Source organism: Amyelois transitella, chromosome 18, assembly GCF_032362555.1.
Source record: "Amyelois transitella isolate CPQ chromosome 18, ilAmyTran1.1, whole genome shotgun sequence".
Classification (NCBI taxonomy): Eukaryota; Metazoa; Arthropoda; class Insecta; order Lepidoptera; family Pyralidae; genus Amyelois; species Amyelois transitella.
In genome coordinates, this window is record NC_083521.1 from 7,635,716 (window position 1) to 7,662,357 (window position 26,642).

Here is a 26,642-nt window from a genome sequence, read left to right on the forward strand (position 1 = left end):
TGCACCATTACACAAAGAAACGAACCTTTTCCTAGTTAAGCCTTTGTAGTTACAAAACTACGTTTTTTTTATTTCAAGTACATGTCAAACCTGAAAGCATAATTTTTGATAAGCGGACCGAGTTGGTCGCGTCATCGTCGCCTCCTATTTTATATTATTTTAAATTTCGTGGCGGCCTAGGGCCGAGGTCTGCCGCCATGTACACAAACGAGATGGAGAGATCCGCCAGCCTGTACCGCAGCAGCGTGGCCCTGCAGCAGCATATCAGCAATCGATGTGGAACGCCCGATGACCCCTACAGGCTGACTCGGTTTGAGGGGGCGATCGTGGCGTCTGTACTTGAAGATACCATCAAGGAGTTACACATTTTCAGTATGTAAAACAAAGTAGCTCATGTTAAAACCCTTGATATTTTGCCACTTACAATTTCTTGGTAATCATCATCATTATCTTAAAGGTTGTATTCCGTAGAGAGAGAAGCCCGATGTCCACGTAAAATTACCAAAATCTAGGATTAGACTTATAATAAGAAATAGGGATAGGCTACTAAACTTGGGATTCTTCTGAGGCGATGGCCACCTATCATTACCTATTTGAATCTCAATAGGCTATTTGACAAAGTTCTAAAAACTATCTTAAGGTATTTATTTGTTTATAAGGAGCCCTACAAAAATACTTTTCTGCCTTTATTACAGCTATTTTATTAAAAAATCGAAAAAGAAAATGAAATATTCAAATATGCCGCCAAAACGCGACTTTTAGCAATATGGCGGCCATGGCATGTAGTGACGTAAATTTCGTGTAAATATCATACAAAGCTTGTTGGTGTTTCGAAAAGTTTTGATTTTCTCTTGTTTTATTTAACTTGTGCCACGTCATATGTGTGAAAATTATTAAAATGAGGTCCTATAAATGTTGTGCAGTGCCTCAATGTACTAATACAACAATAAAATCTCCTACGAAACTGTTTTTTTCTTTGCCGATGGATTTGAATATTCGCAAGAAGTGGTCTCAGATCATGATCTAAGATCAGTGGTTACCAAGATATAATTACATTGATGTTTTCACATTCCTCAGTTCGGCAGCATAGAAATCTGGATTGTCTTTGAAGAAGACGCCAACCACTATTGCGTCCACTTTTGGTAGGTTTCGACTGTCAGCTTTCGCGGAATTGGTTTTCATTATTAAATACCTATGTTATCTGAGTAATCCTAAGCGATCAAACACTTATAAAATCTTGAAAAATAATAGCGAACACTAAGGAACGGTACGATCCACAGTCTGTTTATGGATAATTGACGTCATAATAGAAATAGCCAATCACGTTCGTTTTTAGTCACGTGACAGCTGCATAAATAAACTTAATTTTCTGAGACGGATTTTGTTAAAATAATGCAATATTTTTATCTCGCGTTATTACAAATCGCTCCAAAAAAATAATATTAAGACGGATGACATAAAAGAAATGTATATTTTTAATACAGTCAAATAGCCTATTCCATCAATAAGCCACAGCTGAACGTGATCTTTCAGACTTTGCGAGACTGGCTGGTCCTGTATATCTCATTTAATATCAGGGATGATACACGAGTTGAAGAATGTGCCTTTTTCTTTAGTCGCATTCTACGACATCCACATGAATATGAATAGAGTAATTTTTCATCTCTATAAATCATTCATATAATAATCATATGTGATCACGCCTCTTTCCGGGAGGGGTAGAATTGCATGAAGAGAGTTATGAAGCGAAAGAAGTATGTAGGACAAGTAGATAATGTAGTTCTCCAGTAAATCAATGTACAAAAAATTCAGTGTCGTGCAGTAACGAACTGCAAGTGGCACAAGCCTTGATGAATTTGGATAAACTCCGCGCCCTGAAGTACCAGGTGGAACAGCCGGCCGAGTGTGACGAGCTGGCGGACATCGACCCTCGGAAACTGGGCTCCGAGGAGTATAAGCTGAAGAAACTGTTCGCTGATAGGTTAGTAACTATAAACTACACGGTACGTTAGCGATCATATACTTTTCTGAAAAATGTCTACAAAAGGACGATAAACAACCAGTGACATGAAATTAATATCTATCAGCTCTACATTTTTCTCCAATTTCAGCCTTCTGGTTATATACCCTAATCCCGAATGTGCAAGTCTGACGAAACCTGTTGCTTAATCTGAGGTCATACACATTTCAGGAATTTCATCTGCAATGTCTTAGATGAAACTTACTTGAACATAGTCTCTAGTAAGAACTACGAAGTGCTTGTGGAGAAAATACAGAAAATCTTGGCTGACAAGTCACACCGTGAGTTCTTAATTCAAGAGGAATGTAATAACAGGCTGTGAGTATTTATACCTACATAAATATTTTTTTTCCGTACCCATTCAGCTAAACCTCATCTAAGCTACCCCGTACTTAATAAAGACACTTACCAAATTCCACTAAGATCTTTAAAGTAGTTACTATACATGGCAATTACTTTTTCTGGTGGCAGTTTAAAACGAGATCTCAACCGCCAATGCCGTCAGCAACGCAACCACATAAAATCCGCCACATACGACGCTGACTGCACCATTACTCAACTGAGGACTAAAGTTGAAGTAAGCGGCTAAGTAATCTTTATTTCAAATATAAAACCTCGCTGCGGCGCCGGGAAGACCGAAGCGGCACGACTTTACATAGGAGAAAAGTATGGGGAAATAGCCCATGAGCTAGCCCCTTCTATCCTGTCCATGGCTAAGACTACGGATATTATCTACTACTAGAATAGGTATAGACTTATTTCAGACCGGAGTGTTCGAAATACTGCTCTCTTTTCTGGGCCAGTCTGTGTAAACAGACGTTTATTCGACCGATAGTGATAGCTTAAAATTTCTCTTGTTTTTTACTATCTAGTCATAAATAATATGGCTATAAAGTACCTAAACCTACTGATGCTATATGTACATTTTTGCTAGGATGCAGCACTAAACGCGGCGGTTCGCAGCAGATACGTGACCAACTGGCAGGTCGCTAGAACTGAACAGCATCACCACTTGATCAACGAGAAGGAGTCGTCGAAAGAGACCAGCATTGAGCTCTTCAAGCAGCGGTTTGATCAGGAGCAACGTGTTCATGCCGAGATTGAAATGCTGACCACCATAGACACCAATGTAAGTGAAGTTCCCGTGTAACCACAGCTTATTATATTTGTAAATCATAGGGTGACCCCCCTATGATTTACAATAAATAATCTTATGTGGCATGGCATAAAACCTTATGCTGGAGGCGAAAAAAGAGGCGTATGCATAAAAAACTTATCCATATTTTATCGGAAGTCTGTCTGTCACACTTTCACCAAGAAAATTTCGGCGACATTACATGCACCTAAAGTAACCTACCTAAGTACTACTATTGGATTTATTTCCTTTTCTAGGTAGGTAGATAATGGAACATGTGAAATCACAAGTAGAAACTTAAAATAGAAAGATGCGAAAGCTGATACGTAATAAAAGTTACATGTTTCTCAGGACACGTTAACTAAAGTTGAACAATGGATGGAGAAATATGACAAGGACATAGAAGCGGTTGATCTAAAAATACAGATCATGAAGAACAACCATGTCGTGCAGAAGGAACAGCGGGAGCATCTTGAAGAAACGGTAGACATTTGGCTTGTTTTACATTAACATTTCTTAGGGGTCGTGTAGTTCCAGGCACTTTAGAATAGGACTACTTTATCTCATCCCCATGAATGTCTTAAAGGCGACTTAGAGAGTAGACACATTTTCTTCCAATTCCAACATTGGATTTCTGGATTTTTTTTCTTACTAAGAAATAAATTTTGCCGCCAAACAGAATCGCATTTAAACGAAAATAGTGATGGGCACCGAAGTAATATATCGACTACCTAGTCAACTATAGTTTTGGTTGTTAATCGATTAATAGCTCATTTAAATTTTGTTTAAGCGTTAATTTTGTAATGGGTGTCCAAACTGACCTTTGAATCAGATTCAAAGTCTAGCGAAAGTTAAAAAAACATACCAAAATGGTAAGTCACTGGATCGTAATATACAATAAAAAACTTTTTTGTGTAGATTGAGGAGCATGATAAATTGATGAAAAATTGGTTGAAATTCAAAAAAGATCGTGAGGACGCACGATTGTATCGCGAAAAGATGACCAACGCCGCGATCGTCGTGCAAGCCTGGTGGCGCGGCATTCTTGTGCGGAATCAACTCGGTCCGTACAAGCCTCAGCCTAAAAAGAAAGGTGGCAAGAAGAAGTAAACGAGCGTCGATCTGATATTATTTTTTTAATTCATGTATTTTTGTAGTTAATTTATTTAATTATACTTCAATGTTTTTGAACTCGAAAGAAGATTACGGAATATGAAGCAGATTTTTTGTATTATTTTTATTAATTATATGGTTATGCACTTCTTTTTATTAAACAATTTTGTATATTGTAGGTATACTTACTTTACTGTGGTTTTATTTTATATTTGAATAGAATATTGTTATATTTATCAGTTTGTGCTTTTTATGTGTTTACAAGTAGATACATACATATTATCATGTCTATATCCCTTTCGGGGAAGACATAGCCAACAGTCTTGAAAAGACTGATAGGCCACGTTCAACTGTATGACTTAATGATAGAATTGAGATTTTAGTCGCCTTTCACGACCACCATAGCAAAAAGATGGAGTGTTTTTAACTTTTTTTCTTTTAATAAGGATAATATGGTTATTAACCGACGAATATTGAATATAACTAAACATTTTTTATGAATATTTGTGTGAAATGACTAGCCACGGCAGAGGTCGTGTTGTTTGAATAAGCACAATTTATGCAACTGGTGACAAATCATTGACTGTCTTCTTTATTATGAATAAAAAATAGAATGTGTCATATAGGGCCTTTGGGCATATTACTAAGTACATATCAATTGTTTTATATAGACTGTTTGGATTGGAGTTTATTATATGCGAATATACTGTTAATTAATATAGTTTGAGTTTAATAATGTAATTCAGCTTAATAAGTTTTAAATAAGAGAAGGGACGAATAAGATTTCACAATGGTGGATATGCGCCGGCATCGTATTGTTAGTGTAGTAGAAGAAACATGGGGCAAAGGAACAATTTTCACAGATGAACCATTAGATGAACCGATAGTAAGCGCACAAAAGGTACACCTAATAATATATTTTTTCTACTTTCATGAAACAATTTTTCGTATTCCATAAAATGAAAAATTATATTAAAGTTTGACCGTATTCTATAGAGCCTTTGTTTACATTAAGTAGGTACTGTTCAAAACTTTAAAATATATATATATATCGGTCCTTTTGTATGAAATTACGTTTTAAGACCAAGAAGGAAATGTTTTCTTAATAGCTGATTTCGTTTTGCTTTAATGTCTAGCTAAACTGTACTAAATACCTTTATTTTTTAGATTCAAAGTAAACCGCAATTATCTAAACGTGTTATTAGTGAAGAATTAAAGGATGTATCTGTTGCTGAAGGCGGTTCAGACGTCGATATCCCTTTAAATAAGTAAAGCTAAGCTCGAAAATTTTTAAACACAATTTTCATTTTTGTTCTGATAATTAAAAAAAAACTACTAAACTACTGCAACCCACCCAAGCTCGAGTAGCATTTAAACATATATATCTTTCCCAGAAAGCCCTTTTTCTTACATTTTACACAGGAACAAAATCCGTCCACAACTTTCAGAGATTAGAGTCCCTCTATCTTATCTGTCTGTATGTAACCTATGCATAAAGACAGATAAGGTAGAGGGACTACTTGATAAATAAGAACATGTAGTGATAGTGATGATAGTGATAGTTAAGTGATGTAGTGATAGTTAAGAGATGTAGTGATAGTAATGATAGTCATGAAGTGATTAAAATTTCAAAAAGTAGTTTTTTATAATTTAATTTTCTTTCAGATTGAGTTATCTCCAATCTTCTTTATATTCAACTATTTTGGAAGATATTATTACACAGTTACGCATACTAGGTAAAACTTTTTCAACCAATTTACGAGAATTTAACGAAATATGTTAGTAATCGTAAATATACTTGTTAAATGATAATAAGCATTACATTATAATAAGCACACGATTATTTGATTACATTGCGCTAGGTAGATACATATTCCATGATTATATTTTTGCTTAGGTATATTTCACTCCTTTTATTTTGTTCACAGAATCCGTTAATAATGAGTTACATATTCACAAGACTATGTCTGATATGGGTTTATTAAGGGCGCTCAAGTTTTGTGTAGAGCAACCAAAATGCACTGATGAATTGGAAGGCATCGACCCACATAATCTTGGTTGCATGAAATACAAACTTAATAAACTTGTGGCTGATCGGTATGTTAAAAGTATACAATGATTAGATACTACTTTTTAAAAACACACGCTTAATTTATTTCAGGAAATACCTACGCTAGCTTGTTGCAGATTCAAATCATACTCAATAGCAAACTTTAATCAATTTTACATAGCTTACCATAACTTTTTAGTAAGATATTTTCATGCCCAAGCTTTTTTTTCATAGTGACCCTAGTGGGGTTGTTCACGAACGCGGATAAGGCATAATGTCTTCCCATTAACCGAGCAGACGTGAATATTTGCTTTGTATCAAAATATTTTTGTTTTTACAATAATTTAAACGTGTTTGCCCTCGATTATAACGCTTACAAAGATGCTCTCACTTTCAGGAAATATCTTGCCAATATTATGAAAGATTTATATATTGAACTGGCGCTAGATAAAACTTATGACACACTCAGGAACAGTGTCAAGGTCGTCGTCAACCGAAATGATCATCTTAAGTTTTTGTTAGAGGATGAAGCGAAGAATCGAATGTGTGTATTGCATCTTTTCATTATTTGTTTTAATATTACGCAGTAAAATTTAACATTAGCATTTTATTTTTTATTTAAATTTTGTTTAAAATGAATTCTTCAAGACTCAAGTTTTTAACTGTAATATTCAACAGAATTCGTCGTGATTTGAATAAACAGTTGAGACAACAACGCAATCATATAAAATCCGTCATCTACGATACTGACGTACATATTGAAGATTTGAATTCACAAGTAGAAGTAAGAATATCTGTTTATTCGTCACTTATTCCTAAATTGTTCTTTGATAAAATCGTATAAAGTCTATCTAAAAATAAAAGTAAAATTTAATCTGTTTTATTCAACAACCTAGCCTGAATTATCCAACCCTTTTTCCCCTAGAAAACTAAAATTTATTTTGCAGGATGCAGTACTGAATTCCGAATGTTGTAGCAGATACGTCGACAACTGGCAGCGAGCTCGCACCGAGCAACACATTCAATCTATCAAAGATCAAGAATATTCTCCGTCTACAACTATCGAGTATTACAAGCGGAGGTATGATCATGAACAAAGAGTGCATTCAGAAGTTGAATTACTTGTGAACATTATGATAAATGTAAGAATTGATACCTTTTTTCGTTCTCTTTTTATAATTGATGTTTCTATGTTTTACAAATATAAATTTTAAAAACCACTTTTGAGAAACTAATGAAAGAGAAATAATTATGGAAAATAACAATATACATATCTAATTTACTTTTTTTAGCAAATGTTATATCGGTAATTGTTATAGTTTATCCAGTATTTAACTTACTTTTTCTTTAAAATATCAACTACAGGAAACTCTTGCAAAAGTCGAAGGTTGGATGGATAAATATGATAAAGATATGGAGGGGATCGATCTGAAAATTCAAATTAAGAAAAATGACTTTCAAAATGAACGTGATAGACGAATTGAACTCGAGGAAACGGTAATTAATTATTCACACAAGTTCATAAAGAGAAAAGACTTACATTTTGTTCTATTGACTGATATAAATTTTAAAATTAAATCAATGGTTCGAAAGTAATCGCGTTAAAAACAAACATACAAAAAAATTTATATCGTCTCAAGTGATGGTTACATGATTTGATTAGATAGGTTTTTACAACTAAGATTTTAACCTGATCAAATAAGATTTACTGGAAATAACTTCCCGCGCCTTGATTCTCACATTTCCTTAAAAATTTACAGATCGAGAAACACGATAAACTAATGAAAGACTGGGTTCATTTCAAAGATGAACGCGAAAAAGCACGTTTATATAGGGAGAAGATGACCAATGCAGCGATCACTGTGCAGGCTTGGTGGCGTGGTCTCTTAGTGCGTTTGCAGTTAGGACCCTATAAAGTACCTAAGAAGAAGGGAGCTGGACCCCCAGGGGCCAAGAAAAAGTGATTTCTTACAATAATATTTTTACATAATGTTATTTATTATGTCAATAAATGTGTTATGTTCTCTATGATTTTGGTATATTCATATTTACCGTTTATACTACTAGTATACAGATATTGCAGACGTTTGCAATTTGAGAGCATTAAGAATGTTCATGATTTATTATGTCAAACCCTATTTTGACCAAATAATGTGCTGGGTTAGTGCACTTATATACATACCATTGTAGAACACCCAGGAGAACGCGGAAGGTGTATGTAAATGCCTTTATTTTTACTATGGGGGTAACCTTGGTGCAACTATTTGGGAGGGTCAGTTGGAAAAACTGTCTGCACAGGTTGGTAGGTAGGTTGTATATATAGGTAGGAACCTTCCTAGGTATTTCAATAATATTACATTTTATATAAAAGTAAGTTTTTATAATCGAGTTTATTATCGATTTCTTGACATGGTTACATCACTATACGCAACGTCAATGAAGTCACGTGATCAAATGGACCAATCAGAAAACGAGATTTTGACACATAAAATGCAACTATCTTCACTCAAGTATCCAAAAGTTATATTTTCAGCTTTATTTACTAATTTGATATGCCGAAAAAAGAAAAGGTAAGTTAAAAAAAACAATAGTATCTTCATTGAATCTAAAATCTCCAAACATAGTGATAAAATGTATATAGCGGGAAATTTTGAGGTAGTCGGTATTTTTGTAAAGCATAGTTGCAGGTTATACTATGCCATGTCAGTTGTTCGTTCGTTGTTGGTATGCGGTTGTGCATAATTTGTGTATAAAATCTTCGTTTAGTGGTGATCCGAAATAAATATCGGCACAGTGAAAGTTTCAGTGTGAACTACTGTTTGCAGGAGGCGATGAAGACTAAAATCGACAAGAATAAGGGTGGCGATAGCGACTCTGAGGTAAGTTGTTTATAATGTAATTTATGAGCTCGGTGATCTCCTATCTGTTTGATATCACAGGAGGCCAGCCGATATTGACGGTATATTATCGTGCAGAGCAGGTTTTTGTACTAAGTACAGCAAAGGCAACTGGTTTCTTCGGATTAATTCCCGATACTATAAGAAAACATCTTGTGCTTGCTTCGTAGTAAAGGTAGAACATTTAAAATTAATACTGTTACATAAAATAAAGGAAAGAAGATTTTTGCTTAATTTCAACAAGAGCTAGTTAAAAAAAAAGATTTTTAATCTACATTGAATAATAAAGATCTTTAAAATTACAATAATTACTATAAATTCTTTCTTTTTATAAGTAGTTTTAGCTTTTTACTATAAATTCTTTCTTTTTATAAGTAGTTTTAGCTTTAGTTTTAATTTGATTTAATTATATTGTTATTCAATTATTATTAAAAATTCTTTTCAATTATAATATCGATTGACGCTGTAAGCCTCGCTGAGGGTCATCAGAATGTCGTTATAATGTAATTATATTATGTTAAATTAAAATTATGTATAATTACTATAAATGTAACAAATTCTGTTCAGTTTATGCTGGTATGTAAATACATCAGCCTATGACCCTATAAGTCCCAGAAATAAATTGTATGTGCACAACAAATAAAATTAATAGAAATGCAAAATCTAATTTTAAATAAATTGTCGATGGACCCAGCGGTACCCACCGCTGTTTTTCACAAATCCTTTTACCATCAACCCATGTTATTCTGAACATAGTCTTGAAATTCTCATGAAATTAAAGAAGGAAGTGACGACACAACAAACAGAAATGTGACCTGAATTATGTTCTAAACAAACACACACACACAAAGTGTTCTTTTCTAAACACACACACACAAAGTGTTCTTTAATTGAAATGAATAGAAAATACAAAAAAAATATTAAAGATGAGCTTTGTATAAAACCTATTACAGCAGGGAGGATTATATTGACTAGCTGTGCCTTCGTCTGCGTGGAATAGCTATTTTGGGCATCATTGAAGCCCTCAAGGATGAATAATTTTCACCATTTTTCTCACATTTTCCATTATTTCTTTGCTCCTTATAGTTGCAACATGATGTTATATAGCCTAAAGCCTTCCTCGATAAATGGTCTATTCAACACAAAAATAATTTTTCAATTCAAACCAGTAGTTCCTGAGATTAGCACTTTTCACATTTCAAACAAACAAACTTTGCAGCTTTATAATATGAGTGTAGATAAACATGTGTTGCCTGAGCTAGACATAATGGCTTCCTAATTGCATGTGAATTTTTGACATGAGGTTACACAGATAAAGACACTTTGTTTCCAATTTTGAAAATAAATCTATTATATTCTATTCTAAATAGTAGACAGTAGATTGAGTCAGCTCAAAAGTTAATTCAAGACTTGTGTTATTATTATAATTACTACTAACTGAGCAATTACCATAACTTTATCCTAATAGAAAAAAAAGGTGGCCAGAAGAACCATCAGTTCCATTATCCATCATTACCCAATTCATATTGCTTTTACAAACAAGATATCAATTTCAACAGTTTATCAGTATTGACACAAACTGACAAACTGTTTGTAAATAAATGTGGTCTGTTTTGAATGGATGCCAGCACTATTTTTGAATATTTGTAGCTGTAAATATTACATTGCATCCTTTTCATCTAAACTGTTTCCATAAAAAGGTGACTACATTTTTTTAGTGACTGCCAACTGCGCTTCTTCCTTTGATGATTGTTAAAGTCTTTCCCTTTGTTAAAACACTTTGGATTCTTCTTTAAGGCATTCATTATGTAGCCTTTCAGTATTTTAAAGATGTTTGCTCTGTCTACACCGTAAGAGATAAAGATGTGTAGGGGTACACCACGACCATACGCCTTTCATGTTGTCGTCACGCCCATTCCGACTAAATAAAAAAAAAGATTCGCATCACGCACGGGCATGGTGACATTTCTTCTGAACTGCAGCTGACTACATATTGGTCGAAATTCCTCAAGTATTCCTTTTATCATTTTAGATACTGTAAATAATGCAATGTTTACTTCAAGCTTTGGCACCTCGCATTTCTTGGTGACGCAGTGCGTACGACGGAACGCAAGCGAATCGCGCGCGTTCGTCGGCTCGCGATTTTCGAACGTTCGATTTCGATTCTAAATTTAAAAATAGTTAACGATTTCTTATTCACATGTGGAATTTGGTAGATAATAAATTAGGAAGCATTTTGTGGCTTGTACAAGTAGGTAAATTGCTTATTTTAGACAGTTAGGTAAAACTTTACACGCGTACTTTTTATTTTATATACCCAATTTGATTTCAGTTTCGTTTCATTTAAATTCAAAGCTCTATACATAAAACGTGTTTTTTTTTATCTAGTACATACATACATATCAAGATTATAACCCTTGTGTAGTAGACAGAGCTTAACGACAAACAAACCGTTACGAGATGTCAAATCTTCGATTAAACCATATCTGTGTTGGATCAAAGAAATTAGAATATTATTGGTAGGACTTCCGATTTCTATTCAATTCAATTCAAATATTTTATGGTAAAATTATTGTACAATCAATGTTGATATAATGGGCGAACTTCATGCACTTAGCTTTAGCTGATAGTCAACCTTTGGGTTAAGCAGATTATTATCGCTAATGTTCAATTTGAAGTGTACCTTCTCCAAAGCTATGGTGCAACTCGATTAAGTTTACCAACTGTAAATTTGCCTCTACCTCCAATCGTTAGGCCTTCTTACATCCTCACCTATTGAAAGGGGAGCCTGGATTGCGGATCCTCCATTGGTCAGGTTTTCACACGAAGCGATCCCATCTGAACCCCGCTTCCTTTGCAACGGAACCTTATCCATATTGGATTATGGTTTAATTCGCACCAGGTGAATCTGTCTATTTTCTAAGCCGCCCTTTATCCTAAAACGCGAGTTAGGTCTTCCGTGGGAAAAAGATGGAGTGGTCTTAAATCGTGAATCCTGTGCACATTCCAAATGTCATTTAAATGCAAACGGACCGTATCCACACCTGCCTGTGGTTCGCAATCCGATGCATTCCCGCCATGAGGTTGACTGACACTTTCACTGCGTTCCGGTTAACGCATTGATTTGATCCAGTGATCCGATAGTGGCAAATTCGCTACGTTAATTTATAGTAGGTACCTACAAGCTTTTGTATTGGCTCCGCTCGCGAACATAGTTTAACGCGAATCTCGAAGGATAAATAATTTGTACTAAAAGTTTCAGTGAATATTTTGGGTCATGTATACTTATTATACCTAATAAATAGTAGCGACAAAAGCGTAATGAGGTGCAATTACAAACGTACTTTCAAATTTAAATGATTACCCGGTTAGAACATCTTCGTCATTCGTTTGGACATCTCAATAAAGAACTATACAAAACTTCAGCCTTGGTAAAAGCGACGAGGTATTTAAAAACACTTATAAAATCACAAAAGTATCAACAACAATAATCAAACGTTTCAAGTCAATTCTATTTTAGTCAGTCGCAATGTGTCAATAAATTGATAAAACATCAGCTAATGATATCCAACATAGACAGAGTTTGTTTTTCTTTTTACACATAACCCGCTAATTGAACCAATTATCCGCCTGCCCTTCCCTGTGGAGCATTCTCTAGGAAGTTTTGACACCTTTCGGTCGTGTGAAACGATGTTGTCATACACCACAATATTTTTCAGTCTCACTTTGCCTTTTGGCTTGCATTTGAGTTTTGTCATTGTGAAATAGAAATAAAAGTTTCAAATACCTATATTTTGTACGAGTAATGATTTTTCTTGTGTTCTGCACCTATATAACAAATAAAAAATATTTCCAAAGCGTTTAAAGCAGAAGACTTGGAAAAGTTGATCAATAAATCCCATCATTCTTTCAAATATTACTTTTACCTAATATATCAGCTTAAGCTTGAGATCCGTCTAAAATTGAATCGCAATTCGATGACGCCCCAAGCAACATTGTCCACAATTTTAACAAACTTCGAAACTTTATTTTAGCCAATGGGCGCTTGTCAATTATGCTATGCCGTTAAATGTAGCCTTCAAGTCTAAGAACTGTTGGCTCTGAAGGGATAAATGCGTTATATGTGTTTGATTTTACGAAACCAACTCACGTAATGATTCCAAAGAGACTCGTGGATCTTGGAAACTTGATTCAATATGGTTTGTTATTGTGTTTATTGTTTGGTTTTCGTCTGCAAGTTGATTACTTGAGAGTAATTTCGTTATTGTTTTTCTTATTCTCATATGAGGTCTTTACAATAGTTTGTTTGCAGTTTCGGAAAAACTATAGCTGTTTTGCTTTTTATTATGACGTAAACCGGGACAACGATGGTTTTTTGCGCATAAAAAATTAAGTTGCGCGTTGTAAGAATTCTGTTTAATAGGCTTTTGTCAAACATGATATTGGAACAATTTTTCTTCTGATTCTTAATCTGCCAGCTAACTACTACCAGCGTTTTTTTCAACAGACATGATGAAGTAGTACCTACCTACAGTAGACTTAGGGAAATTATATGGTACCTAGCTCATTTTTCTTATTGCATTCTCAGCTGTTGGTTTCTAACTAAAGGTGAGTGAAGCCACATCGTAAGTCGTATAATATCGTCTCTTACTTTTCAAGGAAGATACCTTCACACGGTGATGTTAATTCTCCGAAGGGCATTCATATAATATTACTCTTACTACTTAAATTTTACGATTTACCGAGATTTAGTGTAGAGAACATTTACTTTAACTATAAAACATAATTATCAGAGCTAATTATAAACTAAATACAAGGTAAACAACTTGTTTTCTGTTTTCACGCTGTAGCCTTCAAAATACGTATTATGGCAGTCATCACATATTATTAATGATTAAACGAACTTACCTGTACGTGAAGTTCAATCATAATTATACGAGGTGTTTCGTCCGAAGAGATTAGTAACGTTGTATTGTTGTTATATATGTACTATGTAGTAACGCCTAGTGACACCACTTCAGTTTAGGAAAAAATAATTTAGTTGCAACACTTATAAAGTGGCAACTCTGTAAAATATTTATTTTTATCTTACCCCCAACTTACTTCGCGCCGCCCGCTTTGAGCACGCTTCAGGTCGTTTAGAGAATTATGATATTTCCGGAACCTATGGGTTAATTCTATAACCAGGGTGGGAGGGTGTTACTAATCTCTTCGGACGAAACACCTCGTATAATTATGATTGAACTTCACGTACAGGTAAGTTCGTTTAATCATTAATTATACTCGTGTTTCGTCCTCAAGATTAGTAACGTTGTATTGTTGTTATATATGTACTATGTAGATGTTGAGAGACGGTGGAGGAAATATCTTCAATAAAATACATTTTTTATTTTTAGAACCATTTTTAGCAGAAGATTTTTCTTAGACATAATCACTTAAATTATAATTATTATGACACATTGATAAATCAATAGATTCTTAGAGTGAGCATAGGGATCTGGCCAGTGCAACACTATCATCGTTATTAACAATTGGTCTATTGTAAAACCTTGCAAAGGTAGTAGAATGACCGCTCCAGCCGGCTGTTTGCCGTATTAGATCTAGGTTGACTCCTAGTTTGTGAGCCAATGAAGTTGCAGCGTGCCTGGTGCTGTGAGAGGAAAATATGGTTACATCTATTCCACTATCTTTCAAGGTGGATTTAACCCAGCGACTGATTGTCTGAGAAGAAACAGCTTTATGTGGCTTGCGTATACCGATAAATAGATTATTTGAATTCCTAAGGTTTTTTGTTTTTTCCAGATAAACAATAAGGGCCTTAGCTGGACATATTCCAGGCCGTTCATTAAAGAATGGCAAATACAATATTGGCTGTTTATTACCTGCCTTAGACGTTTTAATCAAATCATTAATTTTAATAATAATTTTATCATTTAATTTAATTAATTGATCAACTTTTATTTTTGATATTGTTTGCACCCTGTGTGCTGTAATAAGAGCAAGTAGCGTTGTGCATTTTTTAGAGAGTTGCTCTAAGGTTAATGTTTCATTAGGAGGTAAGGATTCTAAATAATTTAAGACTACACTGGCATCCCAAGTTATATTATAACGTGGAGCTGGAGGTCTAAGTCTATAAACTCCTTTACAGAATCTTAAGATACGATCATCGTCAGAGATGTCCCCTGCTATGAGCGAAAGTGCTGACCTATAGCTATTGATCGTTCCGTATTGCCCCCCTTCATTAAAGACGTTAGTCAAAAATTCTATAATCATAGGAATAGATGGCTGGTACATATCACAATTATTTTGTTTACAAAAAATATGCCAACGTTTTAGGCAGACGTCGTACTGCTTCAGTGTGTTTTCTGATAGAGATGCAAGTACGATGTCTAGGGCGGAAGACGGGATGCAGCGTTGGAGAAGCGCCGTCCGGACAACACTCCGGCAACCAGGGTAATGTTGCTCTGTATGTGTCGAACACTGTGAGTAGGTATAAAGACATCATTAGATTTTAATTTGATTGTGTCCGAAATGAGCAAGCGTATAAATAATGGATACCACGGTTGTGTGGGCCAATCAGGTACAACCATGATACCTTCTGCATTATCGGATATTATTTTACGCAGAGCTTTTAATATTAATGCTACCGGTGGAAAAGCATAAAAATAATAATTAGCCCAGTTTAGAGTAAAAGCATCGAAAGCGTGTGCTTCAGGATCTCTGTGCCAGGATACGAATGTGTTACATTTTTTGTTGTGCCGGCTAGCAAATAAGTCAATTTCCGGTACATTAAATTTATTTGTCACATATATAGCTAACGGCAGTAGTGTTGTCGACGCGAAGCAATATCTGACAGTTCAAATATTTTAAGAGCAAAGAATACCGCCAATATCTCTAGGTACCTAATTTATATGAAAATGCTTTTCGCTCTCTGCCCAACGACCACTAGCGGTTTGCCCGTTACAGGCAGCCCCCACCCCGTTGTTGAGGCGTCAGAAAAAATTTCTAACTCGTAATGATCCGACTTAATCCTGTGTACAGCATAATCAATGGCATGTAACTACCAGTGTAAATCTGGTAGTAATGAGGAGGGCAATAGCATGTACTTATCGTAGTCTTCATTATTTTGTAAGTTTAGAAATTTACACCGTTCAAAAAACTTTGTATGTGCCCATCCGTATTCAACGGCAGGGCAGGCAGAGATTAGTAAACCTAGAAGTTGTGCAAACTTCCTGATTTTTAATTTATTTAAATTTATTATATTTAGTAACTCAGTCTTAATTCGCTTCCTTTTATCCGAGGGTAAATATAGCTGACTGGTTTCATAAGTTTAGTAAAAATAAAGGGAGCTGTATAAACCAAATGGCAGAACGTTAAATTGATATAATGTATCATTTTAAAAAAAAGCGAAGGTATTTGCGTGAATCTGGATGCATATTGACTAAAAAATATGCGTCTTTTAAGTCCAGGGTAGCAATGTACTTATGAATCTCTAGACACGAGTTTTAAAACAGTACGGACATCTTCTAGTTTAAAGTGTTGGGTTTTGATGAATTTATTGAGGCTTTTTAGGTTTAATATGAATCTCATTTTGCCATTGGCCTTACGCACTAAGAAAACACGGGAAATACATATATTGTCCATGACAAGGTTGACATTCAGAAATGGCGCCAATAGATAAAAGCTTCTTGATGGCATCATTTACAAGAGGCATTTCTGATTTGCTGAAACAGGTTGATCAAATTTTATTTGATATCCTTTTATCCACGACAATATAGTACGATCACTAGTGATCATAGACCATAGTGTATAAAAAAGCGAAAGTCTACCGGCGTAACGTACCGAATCTAGTCCCGGCGATTCTGCTTGTGATGACGTCGACGTTGCGTGTAGTTCCGCGATGAGCTCCCGCGCGGCGTGGCGCTCGGCGCTGCAGACGACTGGGGGCGCGTTTGAGTGACCGGCTGCTGTCTGCGAGCCCCGGTCCGCGGCTTCCAGTTTAAATCCTTCTTATAAGCATTGGCTGCAGGTGGCGACTTTTTTGGGAAGTCTCTTTTTAAATCCGTGCTGGACTTTGAAACTGCTTTTGCAGTTTTTAGCGTTTCTGCAAAATCACTTCCAAAAAGACATTTGTCTATTTTCGTTAGAGCTAACTGGTCTTTTAGCTCCTTTTTCACTGAGTACAGGGCAAAGTTTCGTCTGGTTTCTGATTCAGCGTGTTGTATATCACAGAGAAGTCTAGCGACATCCATCAGATCTTTGATCAATTCGTTATCCTTATTTTTCGACTCGAGTTGTCTTGATATAACGCCACCTAGCGCTGTAATACCAGCAGCAATTATCTTTTGGCGAGATTCGATACACTTGTCTCTTTTGGTTGCTGTTTCGGGAATAGCAGCCTTTATTTCTACGTTCAGCTTTGGTGCAGAAATATTTTCACAATTTGCTGGTACTAAAAACTTTTTCAATAAATCAATGCGGGTATCTTTATTCAGCCCTGATGTTGCTATGTGGGCTAATCTAGCTGCCAGATCTGTATTAATATCCGGTCCATATTCGGCAGTGGCCGTCGGGTCTTCACCCAAAATATCAGACAAACCCGCCGTAGTTTCATTGGGAGGGGTGGATTCAGGTTCCAGATTAATCGTATCTACTTCAGGGTTTATAACTGGTTCCTGGCCTGGAACAGTATTATAATCTAAGTAACGACCAGGAAAAAAAGATAAAATATTGAGGGTAGTTGGAAAAAATAAAATAAAAAGGGGTAATTGCTGAGAAATCCCGTTAACTACTGGCGTATCGTAAAAGTCTAATTGCGGCGAGATAGTCCCTCAGACTACTCTGGTGCATTTTAGAGTTCAATGCGGCGAGATAGTCCCTCAGACTACTCTGGTGCATTTTAGAGTTCAATGCGGCGAGATAGTCCCGCAGACTACTCTGGTGCATTTTAGAGTTCAATGCGGCGAGATAGTCCCGCAGACTACTCTGGTGCATTTTAAAGTTCAATGCGGCGAGATAGTCCCGCAGACTACTCTGGTGCATTTTAGAGTTTAATGCGGCGAAATAGTCCCACAGACTATTCTGGTGCATTTTATTGTTCAAAGCAATATAAATAAATTCTATAACAAATTTAACAAATTTAACGTATAAAGTGACGGTACTTACATTCTTGGTTATCCATAGCCGGTGACGGTGCCCTAGAAGAAGGTGACGATGAGCTGGATCGACTGCTTGGTTCCGATGACGAAGACGACGACCTTCGATATCTACGCGATCGTTTCACTTCTTTTTCCAACTTACGTAACTTGTTGACAATAACTTCAAGATTATCGATTTTTCGTTTCGGCATTTTGAAACGGACAAAATTCAAACACGATTTACGAAAGAACTTTGACGTGTGAAGTGGTTGGACACTAAAGTGCGACTGAAGCGTGCTCAAAGCGGGCGGCGCGAAGTAAGTTGGGGGTAAGATAAAAATAAATATTTTACAGAGTTGCCACTTTATAAGTGTTGCAACTAAATTATTTTTTCCTAAACTGAAGTGGTGTCACTAGGCGTTACTACATAGTACATATATAACAACAATACAACGTTACTAATCTTGAGGACGAAACACGAGTATAATATAATAAAGAAAGAACAATATGTTTGAAGTAAGTGCACGCATTTCATGTATACAGAAAACTTATTGGAATGTGTTTATCACACAAGAAACAATCTTCTTTCTTTCTGCTTATTTCTAAAGAAATCAAATCATTATGTTTAACTTTACATAGCGAAGAAAACCCAATGAACTGGAGTTGTACTCATTATATCTAGAAGAATCTCTTCTAGTAGAACCGAAAGAGAAGAGCAGAGACGTAAAGGAGGACAGACAAACAAATAATATTGGTAAATAAGGAAACTAAAATGCAAACAGTTTGATTCCATTCAAATGATAAATAAATATAATACGGGACAAATTACACAGATTGAGTTAGCCTCGAAGTAAGTTAGAAACTTGTGTTACGAGATACTAACCCAACGTTACTATATTTAATAATAAACACTTATATAGATAAACATCCAAGACCCAGGCCAATCAGAGAATGTTCGTTTCTAATCATGTCCTGGTCGGAATTTGAATCCGAACCTTTCGGTGTTACAGACAAGCGCACTACCGCTGTGCCACAGAGGCTGTCAATGATGGACTATTGAGTCCATCATTGGCACAATAATAATACCTTAGTTATTGAACTAAGGTATTATTATAGATAATCAAATAGAAACCCGTGTTCGCTACCTTATCTCACTTTTAGCCACAATACGAGCATATTTTAAATATCCGGCAAAGACCCAGTAGTAGTCCATAAATACAAACTGGTCATGTTTACTTTCTTCACAACCCGTGGGCGATCGACCGCTGACGTTAATCGCACCGTCTGGTTCATTTCATAATTCCAACTTTTAAGATATTGTTCTTGTGTTTTTATGAACTTTCTGACTTTTCATTATCATCAGAAAATGACGGTGGTCGAATTGTAAATGTGACTGGATAAAATAGCGTGATGAAGGGCCCATATTGTACCAAAAACTCGTGGAAAAATCTGACTTATCCATTCCAGAAAGGTGAGGATGCAACTTGAGACAAACTGATATAACACACATGCGATGTGATCCAAAAATCTGATTCCAATTTGTTGAATTTATGGCGCAAAATGCAAATTTTATAGTAAAATCTATTCTCGTCAAATCACGTTATTATGTGAAATCAATGCTAATTCGTTATCGGTGAAAGCGGTCACTACACTATTTATATATGAATTTCTATGTCTTAAAAATATTTATTTATGAATATAAACGATTTAACTATATTAGTTTGAAAGGCAACTGATATAGTTAAATCGTTTATATTTAATGTTTATAGGCAATCGTTTCGTCTAATCCCTTTTTAGTATGGCTCTGGTTTTAAATGACATTTTGTTTTATTATTTACATGTGGCACGTGTAAGGTAATACGAATTCTAATACAAACATACATATAATCACGTCTATATTCCTTGCGGAGTAGACAGAGCAAACAGTCTTAAAAAGACTGATAGGCGACGTTTAGCTTAATGAAGCCCATCGCCCTAAAGGAGGATCCCAAGTTTTTAAGCTTATCCCTTAGTCGCCTTTTACGACATCCATGGGAAAGAGAGGGAGAGTCCTATACATTTTTTTATTGGTGCTCGGGGAACCACACGGCACTAATTCTTATAGATGGACAACGTTTAAGTATTTACTGGACACTCCAGTTTGATCTCACTGGTTGTCTGATAGAGAACGTCAAAAAGTCATGATCTTAAATTTAGTAGTTTTATTTTTTCTTATTCTAAACCCTTGGTGTCATTCTATTTTGGTCGATTTTGATCAGCACCTAAGCAAAGTTTATTATTCTTAGATTCATTGTAGGAATCACAATTATCCATCATTAGGCCCGATCACTGACCGCGCCCATTGGAGCCGGAAGAAAAACGGCTACCAACCTCGCAAGGCCGCGTAACGGTAACTCCAGCGTAATAATCTACATCTCGTCATTACTTACTGCAGCAGAACCAAGTTGCATTAATCGCAGGATATCTCATGCAAAATTCCATTTTGCTGTTAGCAATCAGACGTGGAAACTCCAAATTATGTAATGCCGCGATTAGTCGCTTCACGAATCTGCATCCAGTCAGCCGAGCGGTCGAGGATTCACACCTACATTTTTGGCAAGCACTTATTGTAAAGATTTTATACATATATAAACATTATGAGTGATAGCAGCGTATTTTCCATTCAATGTAAACATAAGATAATGTTTACAAGTTAAAGTGAGTTGACACTAGTGATTTTAATATATTCTGTAGATTACTAGAGTCAAGTTCCACTCGGGCATTTTTAACGAGGTCTTGAGATGTCCGCTCCGGAAGCCCTGTTAACATGAAACTTTATAATTTGAAAAGTCAGTGACTCATATAAAGTTAGCATAGAGAAAGTTCGCTTGTTTTTGTGGTCTGTGAAACGTTAGTAAAAGTTGATTGTTCACTCATTAGTCAGCTTTAGTGCTAAAGTTAGCTTCGCGATACCTACGAGTGCAGTGCTGAGGATGTGTGATGCAGAAACTAATAGTTAGATCAACAAAAACCTATTTTGAAATTATACTTAAACTGCAGCAGCATTTTAGTGAAAAAGTACATTTCATGCCATGGCGTGATCATAATCACATCTTTTGATAAGGATCTTGGATTACCACTGAAATAAGCCTGTAACAAGAACACAACTTAAGATGTTCGTGTCGGCAGCCAGCCCTCAGGGGCGTTCGCTGTCGACAATGTTCCGGCGTGGAAACCATTCGCCCTCACCACCGCCGCCTGCCACGGTAAGCTGATTACTTGGCTTATCTCGATGACATATTAGTGCTTTCTTCCTTTTCTTATTTTTTTTACTCCACTACAATTAGCTTATCGATAGAAGAAATACATATTGGTTATATATTGACTAAGTGTTATTGCATTTAATCCCGTTCGGTATATATTGATTCCCAGTTTGAGACTTGTATAGACATGGACACTACTTAGCGATACCTACATACATACAGCCTGTCTCCCATTGGTAGGCAGATACTATGGATTTCCACTTGCTACATCTTTACAGACCTCTTCCTCTGCCTCCACACTCATTATTTCTCTTCATGCATATTCGACAATAATAGGAATTCCTAACATCTCCCTTTTTTAAGACATTCGAAATTTGCTCCTTGTAAGTTTACTACTTAACGATACTATGTGTACATACTACTAAACAGAAACTGTATTTATAATGACCATTATCTTTGCATTCATAACGAAGGTATAAAATTCATATAACCTACATGGAAATGAACAAAACTAGTATGTGATAGCGGGACATGCCCAATAAAATGTTAATTCGCGAGTTCTCGCCCCGCACAAATTCGTAGTAATATTTTTTTTAAATAATAGTAACACCGACCAAGAAGAAATTGACCCACTTGTCCCACTATGGGATAAGTCATTGGGACTAGTGGGGTAGACGGAATTTACATGGCTTTTACTGGATTAAGGCTTCAATGTATTTTTGCCAATCAAGAGATCCAAAGTGTATAAGTAAAATTTTTTTTTATATTTTTCTACTTTCATACTTTGTATGAATAAATGACTCAAATTCAGCATCAGCCAAAAATTATAGGTGTAACTCTTTTTTTTCTTTTAGTCGAATATCCCATTTAGTTTTTTGGCTGACAAAGTCTAGTAAGATAAAGAAGGTACATTGTCCAATAAAGTTCAGTCCAAAAATACAAGTGAACGAATGGGGAGTCAAATAACTACGCCATAAAAGAAGAAGTATTTTTTCAAAGTCATTTGCACGCAATCTCAACACAGCAGCCAACTGTTTATAACGTATCCATCGTCTACCAATTCTTTCAATGTTGGTTTCATAATCATAATTCAAAAAACGAAGGTGGAAATATCAATTTGTATCAGGAGTGACCGGAATTACTTCAAAAACCGGTAAATTGATAACCGGTTTAAAGTTACTTCTTACTTTTTATCTTGAAAGGAATGAAAGTGGTTGGTGAATGTGACAGTGCTTTAGCAAATGTGATCGTGTGAATTTCGATCGGAATTTTTCATAGACCGAGTACTCTTGTTAGTTAACAACAATGTTAACTTTATCGTTCTATATCGATTGATATCAAGAACAAAAGCCTTGACATTGACATTTCAAATAACAGCGGCCACAACTGAATTATGTAGGTCTCTGCAGTTGGTTACAAACTTAATACAATACATATTTTATTTCTTGCTCATTGCTTCGAATGTACACAATATTTACTGTAGTTAGTTCCATACATCACGATTTTATCTCTTACGGAGTAGACAGAGCCAATAGTCCCGAAAATACAGAAAGGCAACGTCCAACTGTTTGGTTTAATGATTTAATTGGAATTCAAATATATGTAGTTGTCTATGAAGCAGGAATTTTTAATTAAAAAACGAAGAAGTATTGAAGCAGGCACACTGTATTTTCTTCGCTACAGATCACAAAAATATGTATTTGGTATCCGATTAAAAAGATGATGGCTTCCTTCAAGGCCACTATTTCCTCGAGTTATAATCTAACCTTATTCGTATTCGTCACAGACGTCTGAAATGGGTATAAAACGTGTGGAATTCTCGTAAAACCATTGCACGGAAAGCTTCTATCATTTATCATCTTTTATTTCGTGGGGGATATAATGCTTCAACCTAAGCTATTTTCTTTTGTTACATTTTTCCATGTATATATATATAATCACATACAATGTTAGTTAAAGTTTTCCAGATATATATTTTTTTATAAATATTAAACTACAAATCTTTAATTCATTCTTTCATTAATTCACGAATGACAGCTACCAAATCATATTCTCATAGTCTATCTATTACTTAGACTATCCACTTAACTATAAATAATTAATTGTATATCTTTCTCGCTCCTACTTTATAATCATAGTTCCTGCTTTCATTCTAATCATGCAATATTTTAAGAAGTAGGTATAATATAAAATATCATAATTTATCTAAGCATAAAAACAAGGTTACATTTTGTATGATTTTAGTCTATTCATTTATCATAACTTGGAGCTCTTTGATATTCAAGAAAATACAAATACATATATCAATATCGACGATCAATAACTGAAACGTGCCTATTCTATAACGTGTGTTTGTCTAGTAGATAGTCTAATCGTTATCTATCCAATATTCAGTCGTTACTCGAAATTGATAATACTGCAAGTAAGTATTACTTTATTTTTATTAAATCTTAAGTATTTTGGGGCTGATTTTAGGACGAAATTAATTAATTTTTTATTTTTACAGCTTTCACTATGGGTCGAGGGGTAGATTTGTCTCCAAGAAAAAAATCTGAGGTTAAAACCCTTCTTTTGCACACAAGTCATTCTCAGAGGAAGATAGCAGAACTGGCTGGTGTTTCTAAGTCGGTAGTAAATAAAATAAAAATAAATCTGGATCAAGATCAGCCACTTTTGCCCAAAAGAAAAGGCAAATGCGGAAGAAAACGGATTACGACACCACGGTCCGATAGGAAAATCAGGGATATGTGTTTGCAAAACAGGAAGAAAAGTGCTGGATTGTTAACCCAGATGGTACAGGAGTCTGGAATACAAGTTTCGAAGAGAACTGTACAGCGTAGGTTGGCAGAGGAAGGCCTGACCGGACATCGCCCAGCTAAAAAACCGCGACTGACAGAGGCGATGAAGAAGAAACGACTTGCTTGGGCTCGTGAACACCGTCTGATGAGTGTTGAAGACTGGAGCAAGGTCAGTTTTAATGTCAATTGATAATTTATATTAATATTATGGTATATTATCTAAAAAGATTTTCATATAAGTTATAAATATTTTTTTTCAGGTGTGTTTCTCAGACGAATCAACATTTGAGATTCTTGCCGACAAAAGCAACTTTGTCAGGCGGCGCCCAGGCGAGAAATTTCACCCTGACTGCATTGTGGAACGCGTTAAACACCCTGTTAAAATAATGGTATGGTCTGTCATAAGTGCTAAAGGGGTTGGGCGTCTCTACATTGTCCAGGGAACCATGAGACAGGACCAATACAGGCAGGTCCTAGAAACTCGCTTGTTGCCGCAACTCCGGGAATGGTTCTCAGAGGGGGAGGAATTCATGTTCATGCATGACTCAGCACCATGCCATAAAGCAAGGAGTGTAACAAAATTTTTAGCAGACCACAATATACCAGTTTTACCTTGGCCTGGCAATTCTCCAGACATGAACCCCATCGAAAACTTATGGGAAATTACCAAGGCGGAAATTGCCAAGGAAGTGATAACCACCAAGGTAAAACTGATCGAAAAATTAATAAATGTGTGGCACCACAACCCTAAAATAAAGGAAAGTGCCAAACAGTGCATAGAAAGTATGCCGAGGCGGATCGAAGCACTCATTCAGGCTAAAAAAAAAAATAAATAAATAATAAAGGAAATGTGACAAAATATTAGCAATATCTCATTGCCATTTTCGTAATACCTGCTAATATTTTCTAATTACCCAAAGACTGTTATTTTTTTGTTTAAACTACTTGTAAGATGTGTGTCTAATATTATTAAATATAATTATAACTCAAAACAACGTTTTTAATTAGTTATGGACCAATAAAGTGTAAAAAAACAATATTTTTCGACTGTCCCTATTAATTTGGCAACCCACTGTATATCTACCTATAAGTAACAAGCACATTCGATTGAACTGTTTGTAAACAAACCTTCGCTTCTTCTTTTTCTTTGTCATCGCTTCTTCTTAATACAAGGGGTCAGCTTTTCCAAACATGCGTCGCTAGGAGTGCCGCGTAAATGCATCCTCCTTTTCAAGACTTAGAGCTTTCATGTCTCTCTGAACATTCGTCAGCTAAGTGGTCAGTGGCTGTGACCTGTAAAAGCTTTGCCTGACATAAAGCATAACCAATACAAATCAGAATTGTGAGAAAATTTTATGTTATTTATCAGTATTGTCACCATCGTCAATGGAACCGAGGAAATGAGGAGAAAATAATTGAGCAAAAACAACAAATAAAGCTTTGTGTAGTTGAACATGCTAAAGCACGAGATTAAATGGAGTTCCAGAAAATAATTTTATCAGTTTGTTTTTATTTTTGCCCCAGAGTCGCCCAGAGAAGCCGTCGTTAGCGTCTGGCCCTCCCCCTCCTGCGGCAATCGTCCCCCGTTCAGCAGACGGCCCACGACCACCAGGGTGGAACGGCCAGCCCAGGAGGCATAGCTCGAGCAGATTCAACGTCCACAATCACAATCAGGAACTGGTCAAACTACCGCCTATCAAAGGTAAGCTAGCCTTAAAATCGTTTGAGGATGGAATTTTTATAATAACAATTACAGTTAACGCGTACGCACAATTCCAATCAGAAACCACGGAATATAATACATAGTACGTTCAGAAACGTTCAGAATAGTCACTACCTATTTCACAAATTTTAATGCCTCTGTTGACAGTTGTGGCGGATTTATAATCTGCGCAGCGCTAAAAGATTTTCCGAATGTAAAGCGAGCCCTATTTCAATTGGTATTTCAAAATAAGGATCGAAGTACATTTTTATGAACCATATTTATGTTAATGGTCAATGTATTTCTCACCATTAAAATATATCTCAACTTAATTTGTAATGATCAGTCATTTAATTTATCGATTCTTTGATGTCCGTATTACAAATTCTTTGAAACATATATTATCTCTGTCGTTTATAAGTCTCCATGTCGCTATTGTGGTCAGTTTGATATCAGGATCTTATCGATCGAATTTTTATTGCCTTTGCTATACAAGTTCTTATTTCTTTTAGTTTGCTTACTTCTGCTCATTGGCACAGATACCTACC

The 26,642-nt window shown here is 35.6% G+C and overlaps 4 protein-coding genes across 6 annotated transcripts in view; 3 read left to right on the forward strand and 1 right to left on the reverse strand.

Annotated features, from left to right (window-relative positions):
* The first annotated feature begins 212 nt into the window (after positions 1 to 212).
* Positions 213 to 4,265, forward strand: LOC106143313 (dynein regulatory complex protein 9). The gene is made up of 7 exons (XM_013345367.2): positions 213 to 372; positions 1,813 to 1,981; positions 2,192 to 2,338; positions 2,492 to 2,597; positions 2,955 to 3,149; positions 3,507 to 3,638; positions 4,074 to 4,265. Exons 1-7 carry the CDS (start codon positions 213 to 215, stop codon positions 4,263 to 4,265), a joined length of 1,101 nt encoding a protein of 366 aa, XP_013200821.2.
* A 793-nt stretch (positions 4,266 to 5,058) lies between these two features.
* Positions 5,059 to 8,282, forward strand: LOC106143305 (dynein regulatory complex protein 9). Its single transcript, XM_060949245.1, has 8 exons — positions 5,059 to 5,169; positions 5,932 to 6,004; positions 6,197 to 6,365; positions 6,716 to 6,862; positions 6,997 to 7,102; positions 7,266 to 7,460; positions 7,684 to 7,815; positions 8,079 to 8,282. Exons 1-8 carry the CDS (start codon positions 5,059 to 5,061, stop codon positions 8,280 to 8,282), a joined length of 1,137 nt encoding a protein of 378 aa, XP_060805228.1.
* Positions 8,283 to 8,798: 516 nt separating this feature from the next.
* Positions 8,799 to 26,642, forward strand: part of LOC106129954 (serine/threonine-protein phosphatase 2A 56 kDa regulatory subunit gamma isoform) — a 53,456-nt gene continuing 35,612 nt past the window's right edge. Inside the window, exons 1-3 of one of the 3 annotated variants that reach the window (XM_060949073.1) lie at positions 8,799 to 8,888; positions 9,144 to 9,197; positions 25,917 to 26,094. In XM_060949073.1, coding sequence (XP_060805056.1) covers positions 8,871 to 8,888; positions 9,144 to 9,197; positions 25,917 to 26,094 — 250 coding nt within the window. In that variant the 5' untranslated portion in view covers positions 8,799 to 8,870. Of the gene's footprint in view, positions 8,889 to 9,143; positions 9,198 to 11,322; positions 11,467 to 21,418; positions 21,598 to 25,916; positions 26,095 to 26,642 lie in introns of those variants that run through there. The other 2 variants (XM_060949074.1, XM_060949072.1) reach the window with 2 other exon arrangements.
* On the reverse strand, positions 17,063 to 18,628 carry LOC132902801 (uncharacterized). Its single transcript, XM_060949214.1, has 2 exons — positions 18,381 to 18,628; positions 17,063 to 17,934 (listed from the first exon to the last, which is right to left on the reverse strand). The coding sequence occupies exons 1-2, from the start codon at positions 18,562 to 18,564 to the stop codon at positions 17,063 to 17,065; spliced, it is 1,056 nt and encodes a 351-aa protein (XP_060805197.1). The 5' UTR covers positions 18,565 to 18,628.

Bases quoted from the DNA above. Each gene is read 5' to 3' on its own strand.
- LOC106143313 (XM_013345367.2), top strand. From the start codon at position 213: ATGGAGAGATCCGCCAGCCTGTACCGCAGCAGCGTGGCCCTGCAGCAG. The intron at 373-1,812 runs GTATGTAAAACA...CAAAAAATTCAG, and splicing joins CAAGGAGTTACACATTTTCA to TGTCGTGCAGTAACGAACTG. The intron at 2,339-2,491 runs GTGAGTATTTAT...TTCTGGTGGCAG, and splicing joins GAGGAATGTAATAACAGGCT to TTTAAAACGAGATCTCAACC.
- LOC106143305 (XM_060949245.1), top strand. From the start codon at position 5,059: ATGGTGGATATGCGCCGGCATCGTATTGTTAGTGTAGTAGAAGAAACA. The intron at 6,005-6,196 runs GTAAAACTTTTT...TTTTGTTCACAG, and splicing joins TACACAGTTACGCATACTAG to AATCCGTTAATAATGAGTTA. The intron at 7,816-8,078 runs GTAATTAATTAT...AAAAATTTACAG, and splicing joins GAATTGAACTCGAGGAAACG to ATCGAGAAACACGATAAACT.
- LOC132902801 (XM_060949214.1), bottom strand. From the start codon at position 18,564: ATGCCGAAACGAAAAATCGATAATCTTGAAGTTATTGTCAACAAGTTA. The intron at 17,935-18,380 runs GTAAGTACCGTC...ATATTTTATCTT, and splicing joins GGCTATGGATAACCAAGAAT to TTTTTCCTGGTCGTTACTTA.